General features: G+C 43.9%; 1 protein-coding gene across 1 annotated transcript; it reads right to left on the reverse strand.

The window, feature by feature from the left end:
* Positions 1 to 771: 771 nt before the first annotated feature.
* On the reverse strand, positions 772 to 20,271 carry LOC134957634 (protein kinase C delta type-like). The gene is made up of 10 exons (XM_063939661.1): positions 19,896 to 20,271; positions 16,970 to 17,070; positions 15,917 to 16,087; positions 13,535 to 13,626; positions 12,243 to 12,305; positions 9,741 to 9,879; positions 8,424 to 8,546; positions 8,024 to 8,152; positions 4,550 to 4,764; positions 772 to 3,140 (listed from the first exon to the last, which is right to left on the reverse strand). The coding sequence occupies exons 1-9, from the start codon at positions 20,248 to 20,250 to the stop codon at positions 4,618 to 4,620; spliced, it is 1,320 nt and encodes a 439-aa protein (XP_063795731.1). The 5' UTR covers positions 20,251 to 20,271; the 3' UTR covers positions 772 to 3,140; positions 4,550 to 4,617.
* Between the last annotated feature and the right edge of the window lie 1,306 nt (positions 20,272 to 21,577).

Below are 21,577 nucleotides of genomic sequence, written 5' to 3' on the forward strand. Positions count from 1 at the left end.
ATCATAGCCCAGAGATGCTGTCAGCATCTCACTGGGCTCCCGGGGTGCGCTAGCGCACTCCTCAAAGGGCTTCAGACTGCGATCGCTGCCGTGATCCAGTCTGAATTAGGCCCTATATTGTGAGCTGTGAAGTGGTCACAACTGACTGGTGATTAATTTTATTGAAGATAATAATACTCTAGGGAAAACAGGCACAGCAGTAGCTGGCACTTGGCTGTCATCAACCTCAGGGGAAAATGGCCTCCGATGCCCTTTCCCCCTAGCCCTCCTGCAGCAAGCATAATGGCAGCCATGATGGGACACCCTACTGGCTGCATTGTGGATGGCCGGCAACCTGTTTAAACTTTATGCTCCACCTACAACAGGAAAAGCCCAAGTGGCAGGCCCCACAACCACCTCTGAGCTTCGCTCCCGGTTAGTGGCTGCTGTGGGCACATACCTGCCGCGTATCAAGCAAGGAGTGCTGACTAGAAGAACCCGGCTAACATAGCCGTACCCCCCGGGAGCAACAGTGCTGGCCGCATCCAGCAAGCCACAGCATGTTGCAGTCCCATGTCAGGTGACAGAGGAGTCAGTCAGACGGGCAGTGGCTGCGATCTGGCGGTGGCGGCGCGCCGGCGCTGCATGCTGGTTCCACCAAAAGAAGGAGGACAGGGAGAATAGGAAGAACAGATAAGGAGTATAGGGAGCAGCATAAAGAACAAAAGCTAGAGAGGGAGAAATAAAGGCCTGGAGAAACTAAGTAAAGAAAGAAAGACAAATGACAGCAAAAACATTTAAACACCAAATTTATTCAAATAATAAAAATATTTATAATACATTTTTCTTTTATAATAAAAAGAAATGAGCAATGTGACTACACAGACAGTGTCACCTCTGGTACAGCAAAGCCTAGAATCCCATCCCTAAAAAAACCTAACTGGATAAAAATAAACTGAGTATCTCACACAATCCCCCCATGTAGCCTCGTAGTTTAACCCACGACAGGCCTACTCTGCTTTCTGTTATTATTGTGTTATGGAAATATATAGTAGGACACTAAGAATTAAAATGTAAATGTAAAAAAAAAAAAAAAAAAAAAAAAAGCCGGCCTCCAAACCGCCCCCTCTAGCCGGGCCAATCACACACCTTATTTTGTGTTGTTATGGTTTGATGGAAAAATACATTTTAACTCACTTAGGGGCCCATTTATCAAGGGTTGCATATTGAATGCGATCTGGACTGGATCTTAACACCCAGAATCGCATTGCAATATGTGTGAATGTATCACCTGGCACCCGCAGGGACAGGGATCCTGGGCCTAATTCAGATCTGTTCGCTCGCTAGCATTTTTCGCTGCCCAGCGATCAGGTAACTACTGTGCATGTGTATGCACCGCAATGCGCAGGCGCACCGTACGGTTACAAAGCGGATCATTGTTGTGCACTGGTTCTAGAGAAGAAACCATTCGGACAGCCGTTCGCAAGGAGATTGACAGGAGGAGGGCGTTTGTGGGTGGCAACTGACCGTTTTCTGGGAGTGGTTGGAAAAACATAGGCGTGTCAAAGCGTTTGCAGGGGGGTGTCAGACATCAATTCCGGGCTCGAATAGTCTGAAGTGATCGCAGCGGCTGAGTAAGGTTAGAGCTACTCAGAAACTGCACAAGCTGTTTTTATACAGGGCGGCTGCACACGCGTTCACACACTTGCAAAGCTTAAATACACTCCCATATAGGCGGCGTCTATCAGTTCGCAGCGCTGCAAAAAATAGCTAGCGAGCGAACAGATCTGAATTAGGCCCCCTGTGCATGCGTGCACAGAGGCATTTCAGACGGAGGGTTCCCAGGGAACCCAGACGGATTTACTTTCGCGATCCGTATCCCATAGGCTACAATAGGCTATCGCAATCAAAATATTGCGGTAGCTGTGGGGGTGACCGCAATGCACAGAGGCATTTCTGGCGGAGGGTTCCTAGGGAACCCAGCTGGATCTACTTTTCGCGATCCATAGCCCATAGGCTACAATGGGCTACCGCAATTTTGCGAGGGACAATGGGGGTAATTCAGACTGCATTGCTGCATCGGCAGGGATTGCTGTCTGAATTACTATGCGCAGTACGCTTGCGCAGTGGTGCACTGTGCATGTGCAGCCAGTGAGATGAGAAAGCATCTCACTGGTGCGATCGCCTCTGATTGACAGGCAGAGGCAGTCGCGGGACGGGAGGGGGCGTGCCAACTGCGTTAGAACGCCGTTGGTGGGGCACGGTCCGAACAATGGAGGCGTCTCTGTACTGTTGGGTGGGTGGGCCGCAGTGGCTGCGTGACATCACACGCAGCCGCTGCGACCCAGGACATGGCAGTTAGCCCTCTGCCAGCTAGCAGGAGCTGCGCAGGCAGGGAGCTACATGTCAGGTACAAAAGCATCACCGCTGTGCGATGCTTTTGTACCTGTGTAGGGGGGAGCAGGGCCTGACATGCGGGGCGGACTAGCCCTGTGCTGGGCGTCCCCCCGCATGTCACAGTAAAGGATCATAGATGTGCTACATTTAGCACATCTATGATCAACTTTGAATTACCCCCAATATTGGGAATGCTTTGCGTTCCCGATATTGATACATTAGGCAGCATCGCATCCCCCATAGAAACCTATGGGGAATGTAGCTGTGGGCAGAAATGGAGGGATTGCAGCAGGTATAGCAGAAATATTATTTGATAAATGGGCCCCTAACTATTAAAATGTTTATGTAAAAAAAATAAAAAATACCGGCCTCCAACCGTCCCCTTTAGCCGGCCCATCACACACCTGATGTTATGCTTGTATTCAAAAAAATTAAAATTGTAAAATGTAAAAAATTTTAAACTTTAAAATAAAATTTACAGAATACTTATAAAGTCTAATAATTAAAATGTAAATGTAAAATGGTAAATATAAAAATTTAAAAATAGTAAAATTTCAAATTGTTTCTACCTATAACAAAATGTTAGCAAATTATAAAATACTTATACCCCCCACCCCACCCCCACTAATTGTTAAAATGCAAATGTAAAAAAAGTAATATTAAAATTTAAAAATAGTAAAATGTAAAAACTTATATAAAAAATGTTGGTAAGAAAATAATGAACAATCTTCCAAGTTGTAATCCATCTTCTTATCACAGATGTTCTATATAATTACAAAAAAATATATATCAGTACATTGGTAACATCTTAGAACATGATACAATATAACATGATATACATCTTTAACTCCATGCAGAAAAAATATAGACTTTTTTTAACAATACTTAGTACAGTACAACATGACGGCTCCGCAGAACATAAGATGCTTTGTGATGCTTCTTTTTGCACTAATGCGCTAATTTATAAAGTAAGCCCCAGGGCCTGCACATCAAGGGGGGCCTATTTCAGTGGTGTGGAGCAACATAGTAATGGGAAAAGCTGGATGGAACAGAGTGTTTGTAACTAAATGTTGGGTGGCTGCATTTACTGGACACAATATACCAATGAGACTGAAGGGCGGAGACTGAGAATCTACAGAGGCATTCTTTGGCTAGCAAGAGGTCACAGAGTCTCTTCCCTGTTTAAGGATCTTTCTTTTACAGGTTCTCAGAAGATGCTGGAAAGTCAGAGATGTTCTTTCAGTAGGACGGCTTTTGTATCAACCAGGCACTTTTGATATAAGTGTCTTACTAGGTGCACAAATACTCATTGTAATAAAAGCATTGATATGTAAAAGGGAAACGCACAGTAAGGACAGTCCACATCCCCTACAGTCCCCTCACTCGTGATTAATGTCACGTGATGCTTGTTTTAGAAGAAAGTGCAATATGGGAAAATAACGGCAATTAATAGTAGGCAGGAAAATAAATTAGTGATACACAAGTGACAAGTTGGGCAAATCAATGTATTGGCCTATTGGAAGTGCTTGCAAGGGAGGGGCTGATCCAGACACAAACACAGAATTCCCCCCTCCTATATGATAGCAGTAATGCAGAGAAGTCAGGTTATATATGTAACTGAGTTCTCTACATTACTACTACCATACATGTATTCCAATGCTCTGATCACACTATTGCTGTATATACCATCTATGTATATTACATCATACTTCATGAGCGCTGGAATACATTTACCAGCGTCTCTTCCCCTTGGATCACACACCAGGAGGACCATGAAACAACGGATCATGTAGGGTTACATTGCTTCTTCTGAGCATGCAGCAGGTGCACCTTACTCTTCCTCCTCCTACCTTTGTTCTCCCTCTAGTAACACCCCTGACATGCCCCTTTTCCTCACCCACTGTCCTCCATTCCCCTCTACCATTGTTATATCTCTTACGCTATATCTCTGTTTATGTAATAATCTGCAGACGGTTATTGTTTCTGCATTGCTTTGTGTGAGGAGCTTTTTGTACAACTTTCCATTAGGAAAATGTATTAATGCTTCTTACAATACTGCTATACCCAGCTCTATCTACCTTTCTCCTTCTTTATTCTTCCTCCTTTAATATTGAAAACTTCAACTAATCATGTTTAAAAAATCAGAAGAAAAATAAATCCATAATGTACATACCTGCAGAAACTCCAACTCCTGCATCCAGCAGTGCTGCTGCCTCAGCCAGACGGTCGTAGGCCCGGTGCCTATGGGGGGGTTCTCCAGGTGGAGGTGGTAAATGAGAACCCTGCAAACCGGTCCTGCTGGGGGGCTGTTACAGGTGGATTATTGGCCTCTTCTGCCTCCATTATTGCTAGCTGGTTATTTATGGAGGCAGAGGGTGGAAAGGTCGGCTACAGAGATAAGAAGTAAAAGTGTATCAGTGATTATTACATCTTTCATATGACTTGTAAGAGAGAAAAAGAGGCAATTACCAAACTTCCTATTGTAGAGGTTATTTACAGTAGTTACATATTAGACCCTGACAACATATCTACTGTATATAAAGCTAAAGGAAGAGGCATTACAGGTGCACAAATATAACGCACTGTCGCTCAGCCCATATATAACCACAGTATTGCAGTAGATGTAGGTTGCTCTGGGGCAAGTGAAGGTGTCTGACTGCTCTGTGCCCTCAGGAGAAGGCTACGTAACTACAAGTGCAGAGAGGAGAAGGAATTTCTAGAGGATCACTATGGGAAAGTGTAAACTTTGCTCTAATGTCCACTTTGTCTTCCTATGAGCCTATTATGAGCTGCAGGATAATCAGTTACATAAAACAGTCAGAAGATAGAGCTGAATTCACATCTATGACAAGAAAGTATTGGTATAGTAGTAATTAAGTCCTTTCTACTTCTAAGTGTCCCCTGATAGAAAGAAAACTCTTAAACATGTGTCTGTCAGTCATTGTTATGTGGCCCTGACCACTAAGAGAACTTATTTTCCATTTTCTATTTATAGTTGTGTAAGAGCAGACATGCTTTTGTCATTAAAAGAGGATAACCCAGTGGCACATTGGTCAGCATTGCTAACTTACAGTGCCAGGATGATGATCTCAGTTCCCAATCAAGGCTCTATTTGTGTGGAGTTTGCATGTTCTCCCAACTCTAACTGTCAGGTTAGTGACTAGTGACTGCAATGTACCCTAGTGTGTGTGTTGTGTGTAAGTGTGTTAGGGAATTTACAATGTAAGCTCCAATAAGGCAGGGACTGATGTGATGACAACTGCTCTTTGTATAGTTCTGCATAATTGGTGGCACTGTATAAATAATAATAAATGTAATTTGGTTGAGTGACAACTGGAACATGCATACACATGTGCACAGGTCCTTAGATCTATGGGTATACGGATACAGGATAGACACTGTCTAGAGCAGGCCTGGCCAACCTGTGGCTCTTCAGCTATTGTGAAACTACAATTCCCAACATGTCCTGCTACCGTTTTGCAAGTAGGAAATGCTAAAATTGTGGAAGAGCATGCTGGGATGTGTAGTTTAACAACAGCTGGAGAGCCACAGGTTGGCCAGGCCTGGTCTAGATAGATAGTCAAAAGGTCAACACTAAAAGTTCAACACTCAATAGGTAGACAGGGTCACTCAGTAGACAGTCAATAGGTAGCAAATGTCTAAGGCAGACAGAGTCAAAAGTTTGACGGACAAATGGTTAACACAAACATATGTAAATACAAATTATTTTTCATCATTTTATAGGTTTGGGGTTAGGCACTAGGGGGAGGGTCAGGACTAAGGTTAGGCAAGGTTAGGGTTAGGCTGCTGAAGGGGACAGTATGGGTTAGGCACTAGGGGGAAGGTTAGGACTAAGGTTAGGCAGGGTTAAGGTTAGGTTGCAGAAGGGGACAGTTTGGGTTAGGCACTAGGGGGAGGGTTAGGACTAAGGTTAGGCAGGGTTAGGGTTAGGCTGCAGAAGGGGACAGTATGGGTTAGGCACTAGGGGGAGGGTTAGGACTAAGGTTAGGCAGGGTTAGGGTTAGGCTGCTGAAGGGGACAGTATGGGTTAGGCACTAGGGGGAGGGTTAGGACTAAGGTTAGGCAGGGTTAGAGTTAGGCTGCAGAAGGGGACAGTTTGGGTTAGGCACTATAGGGAGGGTTAGGACTAAAGTTAGGCAGGGTTAGGGATAGGCTGCAGAAGGGGACAGTATGGGTTAGGCACTAGGGGGAGGGTTAGGACTAAGGTTAGGCAGGGTTAGGGTTAGGCTGCTAAAGGGGACAGTTTGGATTAGGCACTAGGGGGAGGTTAGGACTAAGGTTAGGCAGGGTTAGGGTTAGGTTGCAGAAGGGGACAGTTTGGGTTAGGCACTAGGGGGAGGGTTAGGACTAAGGTTAGGCAGGGTTAGGGATAGGCTGCAGAAGGGGACAGTTTGGGTTAAGCACTAGGGGGAGGGTAGGATTAGGGTTAGGCAGAGTTCGGTTTAGGCTGCGGAAGGTGCCAGTTTGGGTAAGGCACTATGGAGAGGGTTAGGATTAGGGTTAGGCAGGGTAAGGCTTAGGCTGCAGAAGGGGACAGTTTGGGTTAGGCACTATAGGGAGGGTTAGGACTAAGGTTAGGCAGAGTACGGTTTAGGCTGTGGAAGGGGACAGTTTGGGTAAGGCACTAGGGGGAGGGTAGGGTTAGGCAGAGTTCGGTTTAGGCTGCGGAAGGTGCCAGTTTGGGTAAGGCACTATGGAGAGGGTTAGGATTAGGGTTAGGCAGGGTAAGGCTTAGGCTGCAGAAGGGGACAGTTTGGGTTAGGCACTATGGGGAGGGTTAGGGCTAAAATAACAAAAAAGTGGCGACAATTTGTCCGTTGACCTTTTGACCCTGTCTACCTTAGACATTATCTACCTATTGACTCAACCTCATGAGTCTGTCTAATTAGTGACCCTGTCTACCTTAGACATTATCTACCCATTGACTCAACCTCATGAGTCTGTCTAATTAGTGACCCTGTCTACCTACTGTATGACAAGCTAGAAAGCACCTATTCTGCACACCCAAATGTATGTGTCTGACATCTATACATTATGGGCCTAAGTCAGTAAGGATAGCATATGTTGCTAATTACCAGAATTTGCTCTCCTTTGGATGGCATGCTGGGGGCTGCCCATCGCAGGGCAAGGACACCCAGCCTGCTGACCGGAGCCTCTCCTGTTGAACAAGCAGAAAATGTGAACGCATCGCAATTTCTGCTTGTTATCAGAAACTAAGGAAGCCTCCTGCTGGCAAAGCTTAGCTGCGCCCGCAGGAGGCCCGCCACCATCTTCCCAATCGCAGCGGCTGTGTGTGACATCATGCAGGCACCATGGTCACACCCCGACATGCCCGTTTGGACACCTCCACCCCCCGTTCGTGCCGCAGCGTCCCAGCAACGCTCCGACTCCTCCCTGAAAATGGAGCATTGACCACCCCCCACCCCCACCCCGCGACTGTCTCTTCCTGATTGACAGGCAGAGGTGATCGCATTTTCTGCGGCCTTCCTGCAGTACGAGCACTGTACATGTGCTGCATCTTTGTCTCAGAATGTGCGGTTGGATCGCTTACTGTGATCCAACCTGAATTAGGCCCTATATGCTGACCGGCATTCAGAAGCTCATGGAAGTTCTGTTTTATACTTACTGGTGCAGGAATGTATGGTGGCTCCATCTCAAGGGCTTCCAAGGCGACCCAGTTGATGTGCCGGAAGAAGCGATGGTGGCGGATGTTATCATTCACTCCTGGGCGTTTGGCTGGCATGATACTGAAGAGCTGAAAAATATATTTGTATTTAATGATTTGTACAGTACAGATGCTCAATACAATCATGTTACAAACATTTCTACTGCCTGGCACAGAGGAATATAGTGATTGTTCCATGGCCACAGTATGTTATTACTGAGTTCTATCTGCTCGCAGTGCCACAAAAGCTGCAGCATGACTGACATGCCGCTGGTGGACAGTGTTCCAGAAAACGGGGGCATGACGGCCCTGTTTCCTGGGCATTCTGAAGCCAGAGGCTGCGCCCTGCGTCCTTATTTACCTCGTCAATGATGTCCCTGATGGCAGTGCCTGGTCTAAAAGATCTTCCGTTGACCATTTTGCTCAAGATGATGCCAAAGCAAAACCAATCATGACCAATAGCTCTCTCTTCGCGAAAACGTACCTATCGGAAAGAAGAGAGACAGACAGTCATTACCAGGCTTTTACTGACAACTTTTTCCAGTTTTACTTTTCTAATTAACTGAGTGCTCTGTATACGGGGGCAAACACAATATTTCTATTTTCTGGGTGGAGGATACATATATATATATATATATATATACACACACACACACACACACACACACACACACACACACACACACACACACACACACACACACACACACACGTTGAGTATCCCATATCCAAATATTACGAAACAGAATATTCCGAAATACAGATTTTTTTTTTAGTAAGAGTGAGATAGTGAAATCTTTGTTTTCTGATGGCTCAATGTAAACAGACTTTGTTTTATACACAAAGTTCTTAAAAATATTGTATTAAATGACCTTCAGGCTGTGTGTTTAAGATGTATATAAAACATAAATGCATTCTGTGCTTAGACTTGGGTCCCATTGCCATGATATCTCATTATGGTATGCACTTATTCCAAAATATGGAAAAATCCGATATTCAAAATACATATATATATATTTATACGTATGCAACAATAATCAGAATTGTCACCTTAACAAAGGGGCGGGATGTCCCCGAAACATTGGTATCATGCTGTGAACCTTTTGAATATATCACTTTTGGATTAAGACTCTGAGTGCCGCTATCTTTTGTTCTACATTATGGGGGTAATTCCAAGTTGATCGCAGCAGGAAATTTTTTAGCAGTTGGGCAAAACCATGTGCACTGCAGGGGAGGCAGATATAACATTTGCAGAGAGAGTTAGATTTGGGTGGGTTATTTTGTTTCTGTGCAGGGTAAATACTGGCTGCTTTATTTTTACACTGCAAATTAGATTGCAGATTGAACACACCCCACCCAAATCTAACTCTCTCTGCACATGTTAAATCTGCCTCCCCTGCAGTGCACATGGTTTTGCCCAATTGCTAACAAAATTCCTGCTGCGATCAACTTGGAATTACCCCCAATATGTATACGTACATATATAATTTGACTGATCGGCCATAACATTAAACCCACATGTCTAATATTGGGCAGGTTCCCCTCATGGCACCACAACAGCTCTGACCCACCACGGAAGGAACTCCACAAGACCTCTGAAGGTGTTCTGTGTACCTGAGAATCAGGCCCAGTGTATATAATTACATGAGTACACAGTAGAATACCCTTTGCACCTCACCTCAGGAGTTATGTCGCCACATCTTCCAGCACAGCCGGTGGCACTCCAGTCTCTAGGTGTGATGTTACTTGCGAGACCGAAGTCGGCGATCTTGAGGTGGCCTGTTGCAGCCACTAAGATGTTATCTGGCTTGAGGTCGCTGTGAAGAAAATAACATCTTTGTATACAGTGTGCTTTCATACAAACATGATTTATTGATACATACATCAGCACTTTATATGTGTAAATAATAGTGGTTTTGAATGTATGTTTAGGAACAAGGACTAGAGTGTCAGTACCTACTGTAATCATTTGTAGGTCAGTGTCCATGGGGGTTATTCAGAGATAGATGCAGATCACTGCATACGCAAGATCTGCATCCATCTCCTCACATGCTGCGGGCGGCCCAGCACAGGGCAAGGCAACCTGTGGTTCCGAATCATGATCCAATCTAATTGTGGACGCAATGATTTAAGGTTGACTCCTGCCAGCTCAATCTGGCTATGTGTGACATCATGCAGCCTCCCTGAAAACACTCCCGGCATGCCACGTTTGGCCCACCACACCCACAAAATGCTATGTCGCCACCCACCCAACACATGCCACTGTTAATCATCCTTTGGGGATGCGCCTGCAATGTGAATGACCACACAGGTGCAATACAGACGCTGCAGGTGTACAGTGCAAACTGCGATGCAGCTGCTTTCACGGCCAAGTCTGGAGGAGATCCCATGTGATTCCACTATGTCATGTACAGTTGTGTGTGCTCAGCAGAATTCTGTTATGTAGTAGTATAGGCTCAATCAGCCCATTAACCCTTCTGGTGCTAATATGTGTGGTTACTGCATAATAATTAGTGATATTGGTCACAGGGAGCGACACCTGGGGGCTGATGCTGATCCTTCCCAGCTGGTGAAGGGGAGAACCTTATAAATGGGGTAAGTTTATTCTTGTATGTAACCCTAAAGAGATTGTAAAAGTCCATTGACACGTGGGTCAGACAGTATATTGTGCTTACTGAGCTTTTTATTCCCCAAGTGCCGCTGCTGCAATTTATCATTGGGACTCGGTAACTTTCAGAGGGCAGTGGGGTGAATTATTTACTTGTGCAGTGAGTGCCAGATACCTGCAGGATTATATATATAGTGGTTGGAGAAGGAAATAAGAAGTTGGGGTATGGGAATAAAATGGCCGGGGTCTGGGGTACACCTAGAGCCACAGAAGCCTTAGAGGTGTTGCTAGTATAAAAACAATTTTTGATCATTTTTAAAACTATATAGCAGTGTTGGACTGGGGCATGAAGGGCCATCGGGGGAATGCAATGGTAGGGGCCCATGTTTAGGTGCAGGACCAGTCCCAAGAGAGGGTGTGGTCAGCCACCATATTGGTTTGCCAATTAGAGGCTGGGCCCCTTGATAAATATATACAGTAAATACTGCTAGTGCATATAGAATAATGAACCAGATTAATAACAAGAATGTACTGTAGAAGATACATCATAGTCCTGTGCAGTATAACATAACATATAGTATGTACAATGTATAATTCCAGTGCTCAGTCTGGGATCTGATCCCTAGAGGAAGAAGTGGTGCCTCAGGCAGTGGGGCCCCCCGGGGGTTTCCCCTGTTCCCCTGCGGGACAGTCCAACCCTGCTATATATTATTAGGTAACCCATATTATGTGATATAAAGTTATACAACCTGTGTTCTCCACCATCCCGGTGTCCATCCACCTCTTCTCCATATGTTTTATTGCACATTCCCTTAATGTCTCACATGTGACCCCTGCTCCTCTTACTTCCTCCTTCCCTTACTTACCGCCTGCACCTCTCATACCCTCTATCCCTCTTTAACCCTGCACCTCTCACTCCCTCCTCCCACCTCCTTCCACTGCATTTCTTACTCCCTCCTTTCCTCTATCATCCCTACACCTCTCCTTCCCACTCTCACCCTGCATGTGAGACCCAGATTGGATGGCAGGAAAGGCACATTCTGGGTGTACATGATCTGGGGTCTCAGTGCAGCCCCCCATGACCTGCTAGGTGTATATAGTTATATAGAGAGCTGGATGGCAGGTGTGTGGTGAATAAAAATGTATGTAAAAGTTTCTAAAATTAATGTTTCCTTCCTATTCCTCAGGGGTCCTCTCTGACAGCGTTAGACAAGTGCAGGAAGAGTCTGATGTCACTATATTACAGGAGAAAGGGACTTTCCTGAGCAGAGAGCAGATGTGAGGGTGCACAACCAATAGGGCCCCTTGTGATGCCACTGAAAAGCTTCTGGGATGAATGTTAGTACAATATTTTCAAAACTCTGAAATGACAGGAAAAGAATAGAACACTTGTGCAGAGAGATCTCCTGTGTCCCCCGAGAGCTGGTCATATAGATTGTACTTTGGGAGAGAGGCAGGTGTAACATGTAAGTGGAAGATATGGGCCAATGACTGTATAACATGTACAGTATTAGAATCCATAGTATAATATCACATTATTATACTATTGTTATATTGTAACTATATACTTACCCATGGGCGATGCCCTTGGAATGCAGGAATTGGAGCCCACATACAATCTCCGCACTGTAGAATCTGTTAGATAGAAAATAAGTTAGTGTTACAATGTTAGGATGTGTACATAATGGCTGAGGGATTTCCAGACAATACTCCCCACATTTTCTGACAATGGGCCTAATTCAGACCTGATTGCTCGCTAGGCTTTTTTTGCAGTCCTGCGTTCGCATAGTCTCCTCCCATAGGGAGTGTATTTTAGCTGTGCAAGTGTGCGAACGCATGTGTAGCAGAGCTGTGCAAACAGATTGTGTGCAGTCTCTGCACAGCTCAGGACTTACTCAGCCGCTGCAAACACCTCAGCCTGGCCAGGACCAGAATTGACATCAGGAACCCTCCGTGCGAACGCTTAGGCATGCCTGTGTTTTTCCAACCACTCCCCGAAAACGGTCAGTTACCACCCACAAACGCCCTCTTCCTGTCAATCTCCTTGCGATTGCCCATGCGAATGGATTTTTTGCACAAACCCATCGCTGAGCAATGAACCGCTTTGTACCCGTGCATTGCGCCTGCGGTGCATACGCATGCGCAGTTCTGACCTGATCGCAGCGGTGCAAAAACTGCTAGCGAGCGATCAAGTCTGAATTAGGCCCAATGCCCCCATTTATTTTGTTTCAAATTTACATAACCTTCAGTGCTTCTCTATCCAATTACATATTCTCTGTACAATACACATAACATCTCATATCTTGTCTTTACTCTCACACCCTCCTGACACTTGGCCAACATTGCGGGGTGATCATATCATACAGCCCATTAAGAACCTAGCAATCTGGTGGAACATTATGCAATAGGTAGCATCTATCCTTGTGTATCTATGCCTATTTCCCTATAGATTGTAAGATTGCGAGCAGGGCCTTCCTACCTCTATGTCTGTCTGTTTCTACCCAGTTTTGTTCTATTACTGTTGTTCTAATTGTAAAGCGCAATGGAATATGCTGCGCTATATAAGAAACTGTTAATAATAATAATAATAATAATAATAATAAATTTACCAACTGCCTAATAAGATATTTCTAGTGTTGTGCATTGGTGAAAGTCACTATATATTGTATATGGCTTATTAGAGTTTATATAAAGGAGTATTAGTACGTCTTCAAGATGACACTCACAAAGTATCCTTCTATAATAACAGCTGCTTTGTTTGTCAGGATAGAAGACAACTTACAGAAACAATTATGATAAATCAGAAGGATAAAGTGCTGTTTCTAAGGCACACACAATACTAACAAGATATTTTATGTTCTCACCTTGCATTAGAGATGGTAAGAGGCCCATTCCTCATCAGAAGATGTTCTAAGTCACCACCACTTGCATACTCCATACCAAGGAGCACGTGCTCCTGTTTATGGGAGAAGCAATAGTGTTACTATACATGTCAGGAGGGAAAGAGTTGGGACTTGGGGAATATCATCTTCTGACCAAAATAAGTAAAGATAAATGATATACATTATTAATTTGTAAAAGTGTCCTTCACTTCTTTTCTCCTCATGGGAATATAATGGACAGTCATGGGGAGGACAATGAGAACAGAGAGAGGGCATGGGAGAAAAGAGGTAGAATCTTACTATACCACAGTCTATGGAACATGTTCTATAATCGTTTTACAGTGAGTTAGTAACACATAAGACCAATAAAATGATTATTTTTACACCAAAATAACAGGTAGTAAATTGTCCTACATGCCAACATTAATAGTAATTCCTGCATCTAAAATAATAAAACTATGAATAATTGCAGAAGAGCTACAGGTGTATTAGTTGTAGCAGCTGTTATTAATAGCATTGATCCTCAGACCATGGAGCACATGACACAAGGCCATTCTCACCTCCCTGCAGGAAGCATGTGTACCTGATACAGAAATACCACTGTCTCTCTGTACCTGTCCTGTCTCACATGGTCCAGGGTCTCAGTGTGGCTGTTACCATTCATCCCCACAGCCACAATGAGGCTTCTTGTAAGTAATGTCAGCCAAGCAGCCAGTATCCGCTACACCAGGCCTAGCCAACCTGTGGCTCTCCAGCTGCTGTGAAACCACAAATCCCAGCATGCCTGACGACAGTTTTGTTATTAGAGGATACTAAAACTGTGGTAGGGCCTGCTGGGATGTGTAGTTCCACAACAGCTGGAGAGCCACAGGTTGGCCAGGCCTGATTTACACTGTGATCTGCCACCAGACCATCGGTGACTACAGGGGAGCATGGTCTCACAAGAGTTTTATTGCCTGGGGGGCAGGTTAGTAATACATAGGGGAACATGTAACTGTAGAGGTGGGAGGGATAGAGAAGAAATACTGTATAGTATATCACTACAGGGGAGAGGGGAAATCTGTCACTACAGAAATTAGGGGGGAAGGTTTTACAGCCATGATTGTGTTATACTAATATATCCATTATGATAAAATAAACTGTGGATTGCTGGCTCTTATCAGTATTTCCAGGTGAGAATTCTCTTTATCTGCTCTGCCCTCCTATGTACTAGCAGTGGTGCCAAGAGAGGGGGGAGAGGGTACAAATTACCCAGGCCCATGTCTGATGGAGGGGCCCAGTGAGGGCCATGGGCTTCCTCCCCCTTAAGCTGCAGCTCTTCTCCTCAGTCCAGCACACGCTGCTGTCTGCTGGGCTGTAGTGTGGCCATGGTGGCACTTAAAATAAAATCTATATTTTTTCAAAGGGTACATGGCCACGCCTCCTGTGATTAGACCACGCCCACCAAAAAGTACCTGGATGCAGCCAGGCTCTCTACTGCCCTGTGTACTAGTCCAGTAGATGCCACCAATTAGATAGCGCCACTTATTAAATCATCACTGACTTAGGTCTGTGTCATATTTACATCAAGTATCCAGCCCAGTTCCAGCAGTGGAGGAGTAGACGTGGCAGGAGACATATGGACAGGAATGTAAAACAGAAGGCAGCACTGGGAGAGAATCTACGGACATATACTCAGATACAACATTCAGTTCAGTCTTCAATAATTACTTATCACCAAGTGCTCAATAATCCCTTTATAACTAAGGAGCCCATTTACCATTGATCGCATATACAATGCAATCTGGGGCATTAATATCGTACCAGATTGCATTGCATAATGCGATCATATTGGGTGGCTGTATCACACGGCACAGGCAGGGACAGGAGCTGCCGGGGCCACTGCACATGAGCAGTCATCATGACCATCGTGCAATGCGTCCGTTTCTGCCAGAGGTTCCTTTGGAACTTCCAAAGTGTAGCTCATCGGTCACCATAATCAGAAGATTACGGTAGCACCGGAAGCCAATATCCCGATATTGATACATCGGGCAGTATTGCATCCCCCATAGAAACCTATGATGGATGTGGCTGCTGGTGGAAATAGAGTGATCGCAGCAGGTATGAGATACCTTCTTCTTACATTGGGGGATACATAATATTTGCAGCTACTATTGTATGATAAATGGACCCCTAAGTGCTATGGATACAGTATACATGCAGTTCTGGAGAAGTATTAATATTGATATAATGCCAGTATATTACATTGTGCTTTACATTTAGATGAGAGTTACTTTGTAGGAAATAAAAGTCACAGCAGAAGATAACAAACATATAGGATGTATGTCTGGATATTTAGCAATAAAGAGGCATTTACAGCCGTACCTTGGTCTGGTGGGCGAAGTGGCCGTGAATGAGGAAGGCGCTTTCTGATGCAAGTTCTAGCACTTTCCTTTCCACAAAGGCAACTTTTTCGCCCACACTTAGCAGATGTCGTTTGCTCATGATCTTCACAGCTAACAACTCGTTGGTATGTGAGTCGGCTGCCAGCAGGACCTAGAAGAAATATTACAGTGTCAGCCTCATAACAACACAGAGATATAAAGGCAAATGCATTGCTGTCCAACAAGGATTATTTCTTTATTAACAGTTTTATGACCACAAAAGAAAAAGAAACAAAAATGCAGATCCATATCCATGGTCCCAAGCATTGCTAATCAGAATAATTATAACGACCTCTGCAATCTAACAGAAAAGTAAGGTGCCTGGCATACTTTTTGGACAAAAAATACCAGCCCACAAACCAGCGTCCAGGTGACCTTGTCTCTGGTGGGTTCCTAACACTAAGATTCAAGTCTGGAGCGTGGAACTCCTCCAAGCTAGCAAAAGCCAGCCACCCCACTAGTGATAGGCTATAGTCTTAGGAAGTGGTAATAAGAAAAACATGAGCTATTTGTTAAGGAGTATTACTGTACATAAGTGAAATACATCAATTACAAAGTGTTACATTGGTAACAAATATTAAAGTGCTAAATTGAGTGTTACAATGCGATTCCCCAAGCAGCCAGGTCACACCCACTCAAGGGGCTCCGTGCGCCTAACCCACATCCAAAACTGACAAACTGTATAAATGTAATCAGGCCTTACTATAATAGTGCCTTTCCCAATCTGTAGTCTGTGTGTGCTAAAGACCCATGCTAATTAAAAACACCCTTGGGCAGGTGGGAGGGGTGACAATCCTAGCTAAAGGAGTATCCACCTTCAAATATACATAATATAGAGTATAATGGGGAGCGGGGCTACACAACCTAACTACAAATATCTGTTCTTTCTATTTCCCATTAAATGAAATTGCACCGCAGCCTTGTTCATCTCTAATAGCATCCATATTGAGACATAGAGTAAATCCCCTGTGACAACTGAAACCTCATTGCTTACCTTCCCAAAGGCACCTTGGCCTAACTGATGGTAAAACTCCAGTCTCTGGATGGTGCTAGAGACTGCATCTCTGAGGCAGGGGGTTGAAGCACTGCTGGTTTCTAATGGAGTGAAAAGGGACATGAGACCATTGCAACAAACCCCATATATTATACTGTAGAACATTAATTAAGCTCACATCTTTATTACAGAAGAAAACCATGGTTATTTCCATTCAATTATCCTACTTCCTACTGAGTGCGAAGTGCAGTCATATATAGTAATTATTTAATACTAATAACATACGTGCTGACCCAGTTAAAGCAGGACAGTCCCGCTATTCAGACACTGTCCTGCTGTCCCACCCGCCGGCAGCAGTGTCCTGTGAGCCAGAGGGGTTGGCAGTTGTGGGAGGCTTTGATCACCCGTTTCTCTGCTCTGCAAAGCAGCAAGTGATATTTGAATAGGTGCCGTGCACACACACACGGCAAGTAGTCAGCACTGGGAGGGTAGCGGGGCCTGCCCAGCTGCTCGGAGAGCGATGGGTATGCCCCCAAAATGACGGAAAATGGGTTTGTGATGCACGGCCATGCCCACTCGGCTGAGGCCACGTCCACACCCCTTTTTTGGGTTGCTTGTGGCACAGCCGCGCAAGCTTCCCGGCCCTCTGAATTCAAAAGTTGGGTTGTGTTTACTCACACACACAATGTTTGTGTCTAATCATGGCAACTATGTAAATCCAGTAGCAACAAGAGTCTAAACTATTCTGTGTAACCACTTTCTTTAGTGAAAAGAAGGACTGTGCGATGCATATTGTCATGTACACAAGAGTAATTTTGGAATCCATTGGGGCATATGTGATTTGGGGGCATACTGGGGCACATTACAGTATGTAATTTGGGGGCAAGCTGAGGCACATTATATGATATGGGGGCACACTGGGACACATAATGTGATATGGGAGTATATTGGGACATATCACTTTAATTGGGCACACACTGAGGCATAATATGTGATTTGGTGACACATTGGTGTGTTTGATGTGATTTGGGGCACAGTGTGGAGTATAATGCAAATTGAGGGTACATTGTGCAATATGTTAATTGGGGTCAGCGTGCATAGTATGTGCATTGAGAGCACTCTTTTGCATAGTGCCGGTGGTGGTGGTTGGGAGGGCCCAAAGCATATTTTTACACCTGGGCCCACCGCTCGCTAGTTCCGCCTCTGGGGAGAAGTACTTATCAAACTCCACAAAATGTATCTTGGCCTCTTGGGTAATGCCATATTCATATAGGGGCGTGCAACAAATAATTACTGGCTTAGTGCGTTACATGCTCAGAGGATTTATTATATGGTTGAGTGGAGACTTCATCTGGGGGACACTTTGGTCCCTCCCTTATTGGATGAGTATATGAGAAGGATGCTAGGAGCTATTTATTCAACATATCTTTAAAGTTTTTTCAGTTTATGGGCTGGAGGGGAGGAGCTTATTTACAGCTAGAAAAAGTTATCTCATTAAGTGCTGACGCTTCTATCCCTCATGATAAGAAGTGACCCCCTGATGAAGGAAAGAGATAATCATGCTTCCATCCTCCTGACCGCAGGCCAATATTGCTGTGTGACCCCATCATACAGCCCACCAAGAACCTTTGCAATCTCATGGACCATTACACAATATATAACACCTATCCTTGTGTATCAATGCCCATTTCCCTATAGATTATACGCTTGTGAGCAGGGCCTTCCACCCCTGTGTCTGTCTGTTATTACCCAGTTTTGTTTTATCACTGTTTGTTTCCAATTGTAAAGCGCAATAGAATTTGCTGCGCTATATAAGAAACTGATCATCAATAAATATGTCTAATTAAAGGTTAAAAACATTAACGATTAAAGTGGCGATTCTGTATCCTGTATTGTATAATGCAATATTATGCTGACAAATATGAATGTAAGTTAGTGTGTGGGTTTCTCTCACAGACACAGTATCATCGCTGCGCCTCACACAGATACAGTAACTATAATGACTACTATATAACTGACACTAAACTTAATATTAAATGTGATTCACAGAAATCATCTATAAAAGTTTTGATTAACTGATGGAATAATTGGTCTATTAAATTAAAAATAAACATAAGTTGAAAATAGCAGAAATACCTCCTTTACTTTCAATAAGAAATGAAACACATCTAGCTGTAAATGTAATACCCTGCAAGTTGCCGGCAGCTGCAAGATTTCAGCCATTTAGCTTCTAGATATAAGACTTAAACTGGGAAACTTGGTTTTGCTTTTTAAATTAGTGCCGCTATACATGTAAAGGTTATGTCGCCAAAATCTCCCGGCTGCCTGCAACCCACAGACTTTACATTTAGCCCATAATCTTTATTACTAATTCACAATAATCAGTATAGCTAATTACTACCCACACTGCAAGTGACTGACGCTTCCTTGTCACTGGCAGCTCCACATTACCCTCTACACATACACTTACATCACCCGCATCCTTACCCTGAGTATCATCATTACGCCAAACCAGAGCTCTTATTTGTCTCTGATTCCAAAGAGCAGAATATGGCAGAAACTGATTGCACCATAATACATGTGGTGTAAATGGGACTTTACTGACACTTGTGGAGAAGATACAATACATAAAAGTTGGGTTGTTATCCATGAGCCACAATATTTTACCCTGGATATAATTTACACCTTATTATAATAAATACAAATATTGTCATTGCTAAGCATTCTTGGATTTACAAACAAGACAAATACCAGTAAATTAGATGATGATGCAAGTAGGTTAGCATGTTGTACATAAATTCATAGAAATTTATTTTCACATATTAGTAGTAGAAATAGAGGCCTCAGCACTTGTCTACTATAGTATATCCTACCAAAATACATTCAGTGTCTGTATAAAAAGTTTGTATGTATGGGTTTCACTTACTCCCTCCTTCTGCATCTCCCTGAGGGCCTCTACTTTGTGTCCTCTCATCACTGGTGTCCTCATCTGAGCTTGATGACAACTTTCTAGCAACCTTTCTCATGATGGAGACCTTCTCATCATCAGAGGAGTCAGATAGTATTCTCCTCTTCCAGCCACATCTGGGCTTGATGTTTACATCTGCCGCCTCAAAGGTGTTGGAATAAATTGTCTTCTTCATCGCTCTCTTTTTAAACGTTGGCTTCGGCATCTCTGACTTTGGTCTCTCTGTCTTCTTCATCTCTGGCTTCGGCATCTCTGGCTTCGGCATCTCTGGCTTCGGCATCTCTGGCTTTGGCATCTCTGACTTCTTCAACATGGCCGCCGGCTTTATCTCTGGTCCAACTGTCACCAGTGCCTTGACAGTAAACAGCTGGGTTGCCATGACGACAGCTGCCCATATACCTGTGCTACATACATGCTGTATGCTGGGGGTGTCTGTGTGCATGTAACATCAATGGGGGGCATGTGTGAAATTAACACTGGATTAAATAGGTGTTTCCTAAATTATGTGGTGGGAGTAATTTTATCAATGCATACTGATTAGAATAAAATGTATCTATAATAAGGTACATATTGAATTGGGTTTGTCACTTCATAAAAAAATGTTATTAAAAACATTAATGGATTATTTATTTATTTATTTATTTCTACATTACTACATTATTTATATATCACACACATATTGGACAGTGCTCCACCGGTAACATTTCACATGTCCCAGGTCCCCCAGCAGGTGCCCTGTGTATGACCAACTGTCACATGTTACATATCCACAGGTGACCTGGAAACAGGAACTGTGTGGGGTCCTGAGGGCGAGTGTGAGAACCTGCGCCCTATCATATGGACACACACAGTTTCTAACAATACCAAATAGTTATTAAAAAAATAAAACACAGGACAAACGGATGTAAAATAAATCACATTATTTGCACTGAGAGGTGAACACAGATGTGTCTTACAGGTTACACTGAAAATGGTGCTCAGCCATGGACCTGTCTCCGTCGGCCGCTCAGAGGTGTCAAAAACAAAATAATAAACTAATAAAACTAAGCAGCAGGAGCAGCTAAAGCAGTGTCCAGCTCCTTAGGGCAGGTCAGAGGGCAGGGTATAGGGGAGGAGGAGCTTGTGCTTCTGACCTTTAACTATTAGTGTCCTAGCCTCCTCCAGCATCATCTACAGATGCGTCCTTAAACATCGTTGCGGTGTTGCAAGCAAATTGTGGTATATCGGGTAACGTTCTGCACTGCAGACTCAATAATATGTCTGCGAATGACGTAGTTCAGACATATCGTTGGCCTACACCTGCCTACCCGCTAGCGATATATTGGCTGTTTGCTCAAACGTATAAGTACCCAGCATAAGATGTATTTGTTATTTCAGTACAGGTGATTCAGCATGTGTACTCCAGGCCCATGTAAATTGGTCTGTTTGTCCATAAGAGATACAGCCAGTCACATGATCTGCATACACTAAGAAAGGAAGCGTAATGAAATTGCTCATAGTTCAGGGATTTCCTATTAGATGTTTTACACTCGGACCACAAAGAGCAATGTGACAGAGTATTAGCCACATGATATTTCTGAACAGTCTAAAATATTTTTGTAACTTAGAGGGGTTATCTTTTTAGAAGGGTTATCCAATAG

Source organism: Pseudophryne corroboree, chromosome 9 (genome assembly GCF_028390025.1).
Source record: "Pseudophryne corroboree isolate aPseCor3 chromosome 9, aPseCor3.hap2, whole genome shotgun sequence".
In the NCBI taxonomy this organism is placed as follows: domain Eukaryota; kingdom Metazoa; phylum Chordata; class Amphibia; order Anura; family Myobatrachidae; genus Pseudophryne; species Pseudophryne corroboree.

What these genes read in the sequence shown, in the direction of transcription:
- LOC134957634 (XM_063939661.1), bottom strand. Translation starts at nt 20,250, where the DNA reads ATGTTGAAGAAGTCAGAGATGCCAAAGCCAGAGATGCCGAAGCCAGAG. An exon ending in ACTTCGCCCACCAGACCAAG is followed by an intron (nt 13,627 to 15,916) that starts GTACGGCTGTAA and finishes TCCCATAAACAG; the next exon opens with GAGCACGTGCTCCTTGGTAT. An exon ending in TCAGGGACATCATTGACGAG is followed by an intron (nt 8,153 to 8,423) that starts GTAAATAAGGAC and finishes TATATTTTTCAG; the next exon opens with CTCTTCAGTATCATGCCAGC.